This window comes from Xiphias gladius, chromosome 2 (genome assembly GCF_016859285.1).
Source record: "Xiphias gladius isolate SHS-SW01 ecotype Sanya breed wild chromosome 2, ASM1685928v1, whole genome shotgun sequence".
Classification (NCBI taxonomy): Eukaryota; Metazoa; Chordata; class Actinopteri; order Istiophoriformes; family Xiphiidae; genus Xiphias; species Xiphias gladius.
In genome coordinates, this window is record NC_053401.1 from 7,111,050 (window position 1) to 7,123,569 (window position 12,520).

At 40.3% G+C, this 12,520-nt stretch overlaps 1 protein-coding gene across 6 annotated transcripts in view; it reads left to right on the plus strand.

Moving 5' to 3' along the window:
• Positions 1-12,520, plus strand: part of anks1b (ankyrin repeat and sterile alpha motif domain containing 1B) — a 230,817-nt gene that overhangs the window by 83,558 nt on the left and 134,739 nt on the right. For all 6 annotated transcript variants that reach the window (XM_040141493.1, XM_040141449.1, XM_040141456.1 and 3 more), the window contains exons 5-6: positions 1,919-2,062; positions 10,227-10,302. In XM_040141493.1, the coding sequence (XP_039997427.1) occupies positions 1,919-2,062; positions 10,227-10,302 (220 nt within the window). The remainder of the gene's footprint in view (positions 1-1,918; positions 2,063-10,226; positions 10,303-12,520) is intronic.

Genomic DNA, 12,520 nt, shown 5'->3' on the forward strand with positions numbered 1-12,520 from the left:
CTAGGCACGCACTCAGGTACACATTTTTAGAACTTCAGCTTTATTCTTTTGTCACAAATGTGACAAAAGCGACACACTTACAAGTGCACACTCACACTGAGAGGCTTTTGCTAAAAATGCCTGCCAATGTTCAAATGCAATCGCACATTCTCTCAGCTAAGGTAGTGAGTAATTGCAGTCAAGCCATACAGGTCTGTCTGAGTGTGAATGAATAATTTATAAAGGCAGCACGTTATGTTCTCTCTCACCCTGCATAATAATAAAGGGAAATCCCTATGGTGGAAGCTACTGCTGCATGGAGATGTAACTAAGACAGGGCAAAAGTTTAGTATACACACACATACAGAACACGCACAAAAACACACATTGAAGGAGGAAGCTTTCGAGAGAACTGCCTGTTGTTGAGCAGAGTTATTAAAAGCACCATCCATGATCAAACAAAAGGGTAGCTCCACTACTGCAACTAACAATAACCTTCTACTACACTCAAGTTGATTGACAGGTCTTTTAATACAACCACTTACATTACGAAGCCAGTAAATAAACAGACCTACAGTATATTTTGATTTATGATCGATTGACATAAAAACCAAAATGTTGATTCTTCATCTTCAACTGACCTTTCGCTGGGCGCCAGTCCGCATAATAACTGTTGCCAAGCCTTTCAAGGTTTTCGTCTCAGCCTGACACAATAACGGTGGCTCATTTACCTCACAAAATTCATCGTAATTTTCGAAACGGTGGCTGCCGATTTCACACAGAAATAAACAAAATCAGCTTCTCATTTCTAGCCAGTTACCATCAGTTTTATTGGCGGAAAAGGCAACTGTCGCTAGCAGATTTTATCGGCTGTACAGTAGCTAGCTAATTTAGTTAACTCTGTGAGGTGTCTGAAAACACTAGGCAGAATGCAAATATGATACGATGACGTCATGAATATGCAAATTGGCGTAAAACATCATCTAGCCACATTTAGCGACTTTCCATTGAAAGTAGTTACGACTTTCCATTGAAAGTAGTTACGACTTTCCATTGAAAGTAGTTATTTACAGCAGTTCCACAACAGTTTTCAACTACCTCCTCAATTTCGCACATTGACTATGCACGGTCCAGCCATGTACTGGGTTTTGACCTAGTCTTGTCAATGTTTTTAGCTAACTTTTATAGCAGGAATTGTCTAAATTGGCCTAAATGTACAAATGATTGATACCTAGATGTTATAATACGAAAAGACTGAGGCTAAAGCCACATGTCCCAGGCAAAATTAGCCATCTCCCTAGATGGTGATCCATGTAGAAGACATGGAAATATAAAGAGGAGGATTGCTTTCGTATTGCAGGCTAGAGTTAGTTAGCCCTAGTTTTACTGTACAGTATTGTAAAAAAAAAAAAAAATGTAATTAAGATGTTATTTGTACAGAACCTTGTTACTTTATATAGAAGTACCTATTTTGACATCCAAAACAGAGCTTAGATTTCTGCTTCACTGTTCATGCTCTATGAGGCTTTGAGAACGAGAATTAATTAATCACCTTTGCTGAACTTCAGCCATCTTAGCAATAAGCTGATGGCACTTCAGCAAGGGGGTTTAACAAACGGTCAGTTATGTACCTCAGTGTATTGGGTCAAAAATGACCTATGTCTCCTTGACAGTGATATGAACATTAAAACAATGGTACAGTATTTCTACAGCATGACTTCCATAGATGACTTCTCGGGGGTGTGATTACATGACATCTCTGCACAATTAAAGAAGCCTTTTGTGTTTGATTCTGATGGTCTGCCAACAAAACATTTACTGGTGAACTTAATGTTTACAGTGATTTCTCTTACTAGCGGGTACAAAAGGTGACCAAAGGCCCAGTTTCCTCCAAGTTTGCTGTTTTGTCATTGACACGTTGCTGTATTGTTGTGCGCAGGTAGTGCGCATGCTGGTGAGCGCTCACCCCAACCTCATGACCAGCTACACTCGCCAACACACTCCGCTCCACCTGGCTGCGCGTAATGGACACCACAGCACCGTCCAGACCCTACTTGAGGCAGGCATGGATGTCAACTGTGTGGTAAGAAAGAACTGATAAACCGTTTATAGCTGTTAACATCCTCTATCCCCATCCAAGGGCTTAAAAGATTTCTGGCACAAATTATAGTCGCAAGTTAGTGACAAAAATATTATAACAAGAATGTTGTTTGCTTTTTTTGGTTTAGGATGAACTACCTTCCTGTTGAAAAGTCTCGGTAATGTCTGTTTACAACAAGAGTGGCACGGTTTCTCATGGTAATCCACACAATTTGGTGTAAACTGTATTTTCTTTCCATGGGTATAGACAGCAGGTGTTCTTAAGCAGAGAGTGGCTCTTACAGCTGATTACATCAAGATGTTTTGGATTATCATGAGTAACCATGTTATTATATGTACAAAGACACGCTTGTACACTCACATGTTTTTGGTAATTTAAGCACTATAAACCAAATACTATTCAGTGTTGTACTGTGGGAAGTTAACATTTCCAAACATAAACAACACTGTATGATTGTACTCCAGTTAAAAGGGAAAAACGTTCAGTACTTTGTTTTAGAGGAATTGTCTCCTTAGAAGATACACATTTGTACACATTTCCAGATACATAAACAAGTTAAAGAAACATTTGTTTGGCCGGTAGGTGCTAGTTATTAAACAGAATTGAGTGATAAAGTGGGACTTGACTTTGACATTTCTTTTCTATCATCTGATGTAGCTGCAAGATGAGAGGATGACTAGAAAGATATCTTTGTTCTTTTTTGTCTGAGTAAATCTTTCAACATCTCTGTGACCCTGAATGTCCTTCCTCCTCTCATCTTTGCTATATGTGAATATTTTCAAGGCTGCTGCCTTGTGTTTTTTAAATGAAAGAGAATACAGCTTTGTTTTTTGGGGATATAATCCAGCACAGATATAAATGCTTGGCAGATTCCCCTTTTGAAAGTGTGTATGTGTATCAGAGAGCATTTATATGCAGTGTATGCCTCCCATAGTGTGGTGGTGGAGAGGGATGAATAATTGATTAGGAGAGAAGACTGAGAGTGCAGGAGGAGGAGGAGGAAGAAGAGGACAGGGTGTTCCTGAGAGGTCTTGAGAGTTCACTGTTTCCTTTTTCTCTTTACATAATATGCTACGGTGCATTCAGAAAGTATTCAGTTTACCTCCACTTTTTTCAAAATTTGTTATGTTGCAGCCTTATGCTAAAAATGTTTGAGGGGAAAAATGTATTTCATCTACACCCAATAGCCCATAATGACAAAGCGAAAACAGAATTTCTGAAATTTTTGCAGATTTATTAAAAAGGAAAAACTGAAATATCACATTGACATAAGTATTTAGACCCTTTGCTATGACACTAGAAATGTAGCTCAGATGCCTCCCATTTCTCTTGATCATCATTGAGATGCTTCTACACCTTGATTGTCCACCAGTGGTAAATTCAATTGATTGGACATGATTTGGAAAGGCACACACCTGTCTATACGTATCTCACAACTGACAATGTATATCAGAGCAAAAACCAAGCCAGGAAGTCGAAGGAACTGCCTGCAGAGATCAGAGACTGGATTATGTTGAGGCACAGGTCTGGGGAAGGCTACAAAGGTTCTGCTGCGTTGAAAGTTACTAAGAGCACAGTGGCCTCCATAATTCTTCAATGAAAGAAGTGTGGAACAACCAGGACTCTACCTCTAGAACTGGCCGCTCGGTCAAACTGAGCCATCAGGGAAGAAAAGCCTTTGGTGAGAGAAGTGACCAAAAACAATTCTTTAATTGAGTCAGCGCTGTTCAGTGATCATTAAGGATTGAAGGAAAACCAGCTTCGGGGGCTTCGTGGACTTCAGGAAGTTTCAGGAAGATGCTGAGTCTGACTTGAGAAACAAGACAGTTCAGCATCTTCTCTTTCGTTGAAAGTTTGATACTGAAAGTTTTATTACCGTACAGTCTGAGATAGATTTGATAAATCTGAGACTATAGGTTCACTGCAACTGTTGAAAAAATATGAGCTGACTTGATGTTCATTTGCGACAATAACACATGATATAACAGATGCTACATTTGTCTTTTCCCTGACCATGTAAGTACAGTTTTTTTTACAGTATACGAAGCATGTAAAATGGCTTTCTCAGTACAGTTAAAGGTTGAGGAGGGTCTGTGACTGCAAGAAAACAAATCTGTTGAGGAGAAAACTTTATCACATTCTGCCCCTAGCCCCTGGAATACAGTATGATCAAATCTGTCACAAACATATTGCGTCTGCAGTTTGGTGGATATGGACTCGTGTGGATTTCATCTCTGGAAAGACAGAAACAAATTAAATTGTTGGATATGGGAGTTGATCCGGTGCTTTCACAGTGACAAGATGCATGACTCAGCGGCATTGTGCCCATCCTCTCTGCATTCTGTCCTGCTGCAGGGTGTGTGTGTGTGTGTGTGTGTGTGTGTGTGTGTGTGTGTGTGTGTGTGTGTGCGTGCGTGCGTGCGTGCGTGCGTGTGTGAGCGAGCGTGCGAGCAAACATGCTCTGATCTGAAGAGAAGGGCTGTGTTACTCTGCAGGGATTTGGCCTCAGGCTCCATGTGTCTAGTGAAGATGAACACTACACGCCTTTGATTGGCCTCATCGTCTCCACTATACACAACGCTGCAAATCTCCTGCTCTCTCTTTTTCTCTCTCTCTCGTTGTGTCTCTCTACTTAGTGATGATGAGCGTTGCAAGCCATTTGATCTCGCAAATCATCTCTACACTTTACCCTTCACTCTTATTTTGCTCTCTCTCTTTTTGGCTGCAAAACTACACCACTAGAAACTACACCATCTTTCTCTTTTCCCCTGTTACGCTTTTAAGACTGACACATTAAGGACTAACGCGCATGATGATTTGATAGACGCTATTGCACACCCGTGGGTGGAATTGCGTTCTGGGTGGGATAAACTATATGGTCGATTTGAGTGAGGCCGACCTGGCTTTATGGTCTTAATTTTGGTACCAGGGTCAAACATGGGTCCAGCGCTACTTGGCGTTGGTGAATAGGCATTTCTGTTAGAATTGTCATTGAACGCCACATTCAGTGCAGGCCAGTAACTCAGTTATGATCAAGTTTTTGGGGTGTCACAGTCAAGTGTTGCACATGTACACATCATATCCTAATTTCAGGTGCCTAGATATAAACCTTTTTATGGTGGTTTTAAGAATCTCAAATGTATTAAAAAAAAATCAAAGATTGCTTTGTGCAAGTTCAGCGTACAGCTACATTACATTAGCTACAGTATAGAAACGGGCAGGTTTAATGGTTTCCTGAAAGAGAAAAGTCTGATCTGATATTGGTGACATTTCACATTTTATTGCTTATTATATGCTGATTTTAGGGATTCACTTTTCAGTAACACATCTTACATTATTGATGAGTTAGAGGATTAGAAAAAGGGTGATATATTTTAGGAGGGGATCCTTTTTTTTGTGGCCGATTTGGCAAAGTTTTTTGCAAGTAAGAACTCTGACAAATGTTTCACAACTGCGGCTGTATTTTTAAGTCCATGTGTGCTGGGCACTTGTGTATGATACAGTAAATTACAAAAGGAATTAACTGACTATTAGCAGGATTACATCCTCTGCAATGTGTGCATAACTCCAGTTATGTAGTAGTTAATATATGATGATAAGTCAGTCGTCATGTTCTACATGCTGAAATGAGAGGATTAGGTGTACAGTTGCTCTTGACTTCCATTACTGGTGATTAGATGAAGAAGCTACATCTAGCAGCGTGGTAACTACAGTACACCACTAACTGCTACAATGATTAAGACTCAAAATTGCGACACTAGTGCGCATGTAAACGTACTTCGTGAGGACGAGAGATTAACCTGTGAGAGTAGTGTCCTATGAATAGGGTCATATGCTCTCTCTGTCTCACTTTTTCCATTCCCCTCCTGTCTTTCTCTCCCTCTCCTCTTGTCTATTTCTCTCTCTCTTTCTCTACGTAGCATTTTCTGCAAGTCCGCAGTGTCAGAGCTACACAGTTGAGAGTACAGAGAGGATGGTGTGGGGGAGTCACAGATGGCCACCTTGTAAATTGTCACGTGCTGAAAGCACTTTGTGTGTGAGTGATAGTGTGTGTGTGTGTGTGGGAGAGAGAATGATAGTACAGGTCAGTAATTGGAGTCAAACCATATAGGTCTATCTGAGTGTAAATGAATAATTTATAGAAGCAACACAGTCTCTCTTTTCAGTCTGTGTCTTTCTATCTAACTCTGTCTTTTACCTTTTCTGACTGTTTCCATAACAAGAGGGGAAATCGCTATGGAGGAACCTGCTGCTAGGTGGTCAGGTAGCCAGTCATAAGTTTGGTATAAAAACACACTAACACATACACCCATAACAAACTAGACTGCCTTTTCTAAGTGGACTTGAGAACTTACATCCATCCCATCATCCCAACTTCAACAAGGGTACTGCTACATTTCTTCCAACAGTTCTGAAACAGAAAGTCATCCGCCTTTCAATTCCCGGAAACTCTTAGAGAGTGAGAATCACCTTCCTCATTTCCTCATGACATCACTCCATAATCGCCATGGGAAACAGGATGGGAAGTGGTATAGAGATGACCGTAAGGGGGAAGGTTAGGAGGGCAATTGGTCTGTGGGTGTGTTAATGTGTGTTTGAGGAAAAGGGGGTGGATCATTTCCTGCACTCCCCCCTCCTTCCACTCGCATGTGGGTAAAAGATTGTCTCCACAGGCTAGACATCCACAGTTTGATACACGCAGTGACTCTGCAAATGTGACCACTCTCCTCTTATTTTAATTTGGGATCTACACCTGAAATAATCTCTTAAACTAACCGGACCATTGACCTTTGACCTTTCAAGGGTGTTGCTGCATCTGGCAAATTGCTTCGGTTCTCCTTCAGTCCTTTCTCTGTGGTGATGACACTTTTGTTGTAGAGGAAACAGAACGGCTAAAGTAAGTTTAGTATTCCCTGCAGTGGGTGTTGATCTGGTGCAGTGTCATGTTGAGTTGAGTTTCCCGGCCACGTATATATCAGCAGACCTGGCTGTCATCCATATAATTTGTCTTCATTAAGCCCGGGAATGTGGTTCAGTCTAGGTTTTCATTTGTGTTGTCAGGAAGCCAACCGTGAAGGATGCAACAGATTCAGCATATTATGTATGTTGCTGCGTGTGTGTGTGTGTGTGTGTGTGTTTGTTTGTTTTTTTTTTTTTCTTTTCTTTTTTTTTTTTTTTCCATGCTTGCATGTACACATGCGTGGCATCAAGTTCAATTCTTTAGTGTCCCTGATGGGTGTTTTCGCTTCCAGCAAGGTGTACGGGGCAGTATTTTCATTGTGTGATTGAAACAACTAGAAATATCCCCTAAGCTTTACAGCTTTAATTGCATGAGTAGCAGTACCCATAAAGCCATAATAATTATTTATGTTAAATATCATTCAAGTCATTTTTGAAATAAACTCTAGTCCTGACCTTTGACCTTGAAAGTACAGGAAATTTGTTTGTCTGAATGTCTACTGAGAACTATTATATCCTATGCAGTTTGGACCTACAGCGCTCCGTGACATTAGTAAACAACCAATGGTCACCTGCTGAGAACTGACTACCACCACGCATTGTGCAAAAAGGGAAGAAAAAGGGCAAATTTAGAGGGTTGCTGGATGATAGTAATGTAACAGAGTGAGTCCAGTCTAATAGACACCCCTGTAATACATTCATAACAGTTACAAGGTTCAATTTTTGACAAAAGTGTTTGGACTGGTGTTGATTCAACTTTATGGTCATGTTTCAGGCTGCGTGTGGTTTCTAATAGATAGTTTCTAATAGTTTATATCTCTGAGGTTGATTCATGAGGCTACTATTTATTGCATGGCTGTTGGATTAGACTGCAGTAGCTTTAGCTAGGTATACGTATCTAATAAACTGGAAACTGAGTGTAAAGGCCTTCTACATATAATTCCCTAAAGTATATAGTGTGTTGTAAATAGTGAATGAGGGGATGATTTTGGCCACAGTCTTAAACATGCCTTGTGGAGTTTTTGGTGAGCAAACAAAAGTTTATTTTTATATTCATTGTTAATCAAAATGCAGTGAAATGTAGCCATCAAGATGTGATTGAAGTGTAGATTTTCAGCTTTAATTCAAGGGTTCAACAAAAATATTACATTAACCGTTTAGGAATTAAAGCCATTTTTATACATAGTCTCTAATTTTCAGAGGCTCTAAAGTAATTGGACAAACCAAAATAATTATAAATATAAGGATTGTTTTTAATACTTGGATGAAAACCCTTTGCAGCTAATGACTGCCTGAAGTCTGCAACCCATGAACATTACCAAACGAGTTTCCTCCATGGAAATGCTTTGCCAGTCCTTTACTGCATCCACCTTCATTGGCTGCTTGTTTGTGGGTCTATCTGCCCTCAGTTTTGTCTTCGGGAACTCAAAAGTATGCTCAGTTGGGTTGAGGTCAGGTGACTGACTCAGCCATTGAAGAATATTCCATTTCTTTGCCTTGAGAAGCTTTTTGGTTGCTTTTGCAGTTGGTTTTGGGTCATTATCCATCTGTACTGTGAACCACCTTCACATCAGTTTTGCAGCATTTGGCTGAATCTGAGCAGAGAGTAAATGGTAAATGGACTGCACTTATTATAGTGCTTTTCTAGTCTTATTGACCATTAAAAGTGCTTTACGTTACATGCCACATTCACCCATTCAGACACACACTCGCACATACTTGCTCATGCCATTCAGACTGGAGGATCGAACCACCAACCTTCCAATTAGTGGACGACATGCTCTACCTCCTGAACCACAGTCACCCTATACACTTAAGAATTCTTCTGCTTATTCTATCGCCTGTCACATCATCAATAAACACCAGTGACACAGTTCCACTGGCAGTGATACATGCCCATGCCATAGCACTGCCTCCACCATGTTGGACAGATGATTCGGTATGCTTTGGATCATGAGCTCCTCCTTTCCTTCTCCATAATCTTCTCTTCCCATCATTCTGGTACAAGTTAATCTTGGTTTCATCTGTACAAAGAATCTTGTGGCAGGTTTTTTTTTTTTTTAGATGTTTTCTGGCAAAGTCTAATCTGGCCTTTTCTTAAGTGTTACCGGTGGTTTGCACCTCGTGGTAAACCCTCTGTATTTACATTCATGAACGCGTCTCTTGATCGTAGACAATGATACGCCTACCTCCTCGACAGTGTTCTTGACCTGGCTAGATGTTGTGAGGGAGTTTTTCTTCACTGAGGAAGGAATTCACTTTATTTCTCTCTGTGTGGTCTTCCACGCCTTTTGGTGTTGGCGAGCTCACCAGTACATTCTTTCTTTTTAAGAAAGTACCAAATTTTTGATTAGTGCACTACAGAGCAATTGTCATTGCTACTACTCTACTACTACTAGTGGTCAAAAACTCTAGTACCTTTTACCATTTTAACATGTTACTCACCAGATACTGTTTGATAAATAAAATTGACTTGATAAGTATTATACACACTAAATTAATGAGAAGAAACAGTAACTGAATTATTTAAGGATTTAAAAATGTCTGACTTTAGTGCCCCTTTGTAATTATATCAAAAGACATGCAGGACAGCTAAGCACGCTGGTGCACACACATTTAATTTCTCACAAACAAAACCCATCCGGATAATTTTGAAGATGCTGTAGTCACATGAAACGTGTATTGTGGATCGTGAGCGTTGGTCTATTAAAAGTGGCCTTGTCAGAGTAATCGTCTCTCTCGTCACTGCTGATCCAAGATGAGACACTTACCCGTAGTTTCCATATGTTGCATCATATCAGTAATATCCCGATTAGTAGCACTGGAGGCTGATACGGGCCTTAAAGACGTATGGTGAGGGAAACTGGGATGTTTACACACAGACTCCTTCTGCTTGTGTAATGGTTTGAATCGGTGTGGCCTCACGCTGTTTGCAGGCAAGGAATTTGAGACTTTTTAAATCTGAATCTTATTAACTGCCAGAGTGAAAAATTTTGTCTTTTTCCTCCCTTTTAATTCCTGTACCTTTTTTGTTTTGCATTTCATGCTCCCAGTCCACTTATGCTTTTGTTGCCTATTTTTGTCTCTTTTTTCAATTGTTAAAGTAATGGAATATTAACACTCTCTCTCTCTCTCTCTCTCTCTCTCTCTCTCTCTCTCTCTCTCTCTCTCTCTCTCTCTCTCTCAGACAGAGAATGGCAGTGCCCTGCATGAGGCAGCTCTCTTTGGGAAGATGGATGTAGTTCGCCTTCTGCTTGACTCAGGTGCGTCTATAAATGTATCCTGGCAAAACAAAAAGTCTGAGTGAGTTGGCTTGTGTGTGTGTGTCAGTCGTTGCCTTTTTATCTCATCCTATTTTAACCTGCAGCTAGATGCTCAACATTTGTTTTGGTTTTTTTTTTTTCCACATTGTGGGTTGAAATCGCCCTCAGGTGAACCCCACACATCTGTCTGCGTTCTTTCACGCTGTTAGAAAATCCTGGACTTTCTATTTTATTATCATTTTGGCCATTTTCCCCCTTCAGTCCAATCAAGTCACTAACATTAACTCCTGAGCGTGTGTAACCTAGAGTTTAAATTAATCACTTACATAGAGAATTCGGATGTACATACACTCAGCAAGCACTTTATTAGGAACACCTGTACACCTGCTTATTTATGCACTTTACAGATACAGGTCAGGAGCTTCAGTTAACGTCATATCAAATCAAACATTAGAATGGAGAAAAAAATCTGATGTCTTTGACCGTGACATGATTGTTGGTGCCAGACGGGCTGGTCTGAGTATTTCTGAAACTGCTGATCTCCTGAGATTTTCACACAAAACAGTCTCTAGATTTGACTTAGAATGGTGCAAAAAACAAAAAACATCCAGTGAGCAACAGTCCTGCAGACGAAAACACCTTGTTGATGAGACAGGTCAGAGGAGAATGGCCAGATTGGTTGGAACTGACAGAAAGGCTACGGTAACTCAGATAACTACTCTTTACATATGTGGTGATCAGAAAAGCATCTAAGAATGCGCAGCACGTTGAACCGGCGGATGGGTTACCACAGCAGAAGACCACGTTGGGCTCCAGTCCTGTCACCCAAGAACAGAAATCTGAGGCTACTGTGGGCACAGACTCACCAAAAGTGGACAGTTGAAGACTGGAAAAACGTAGCCTGGTCTGATGAATCTGAATTTCTGCAGATGGCAGGGTCAGAATTTGGTGTCAACAGCATGAATCCATGGACCCAACCTGCCTTGTGTCTCCAGTCCAGGCTGGTGGTGGTGTAATGGAGTGGGGAATGTTTTGTTTTTTTTTCGGCGCACTTTTGGCTCCTTAAACTTTACATTTTGTACTTTTACACACTATTTTTACACAAAGTGGAGTCTGCACAATGCTCTCCTTTGATACCAACGCCATCCTACACCCATTTTCCTTCTGCACTTCCTGTTTCCTGCAGGACTTCCTTTGAGTGGCCATGTTCTTTTGGCCTTGATTTTATTAACTTCCTGGATCAACACAGAGCTGCACTGGACTGTTTCTCTGAACTTTAACCCTTCACATCTCAAACTTTGTTCATATCTGTGCAGAGTGGGGTTGGGGGGGGTTTGCAGGATGGGCAGCCTGCCTTTCATTGTTAATCATGAACTATGCAGGGAAACAGCTGAGGGTGCGGAAATAAGTACGCCAAAAATATTTTCATGTTATGTTTTAGGTTTAGTGGTGAAAACTAGTACTCTTTCTTTTTTTTTAACCAGTGCATTTAGTAAGTATCAAAGTTCATTCTTAACCATGGAAAGAGTAGTTTGTCAAACTATCTAAACTCAGTCTTTTCTGCAGCATTCAACAATATCATACTTTTTTTTTCTGGCAGATGGCATTTGCTTAGTTATCGTTGGTATCGCTCGGTAGCTGTTATGATTTAATCCAAGGCACGTTTAGAAATCGTTCTGTGTTGGCTTAAAAGAACAATTTCGGCGTTTTGGGAAGTACACTTATTTTCTTTCTTGCTCAGAGTTAGATGAAAAGATCGATACCACTCTCACGCCTGCACGGTAAATATGAAGCTGGAGCTAGCAGACAGTTAGCTTAGTGTAGCATAAAGATTGAAAGAGATAGTCTGGCACATAACCCACCTGTAAAATGGCAAATTGTCACTTGGTTTGTTTTATGTTTTAAACATATAAAGTGTAGGCAGATTGTGTTACCTTTGGAATGGAGCCAGCCTAGCTGTTTCCAGTCTTTGTGCTGCAGTAAGCTTAGCAAACTGCTAAGTTAAGTCTGCTGCTGGAGATGGTTTCATATTTACTGTACAGACATCAGCGGTATCGATTTTCTCATATAAATCAATTTCCCAAAATGTCGAAAACAGCTTCAAACATTAAGCATCATTCTTCAGTCAATTTATTTATTATGTTTGTGTTTGCACAATGAATATACAAAACACAAGAAAAAATAAAATTCTGTTAAATATGGGAAAAGCAGTAAAGTT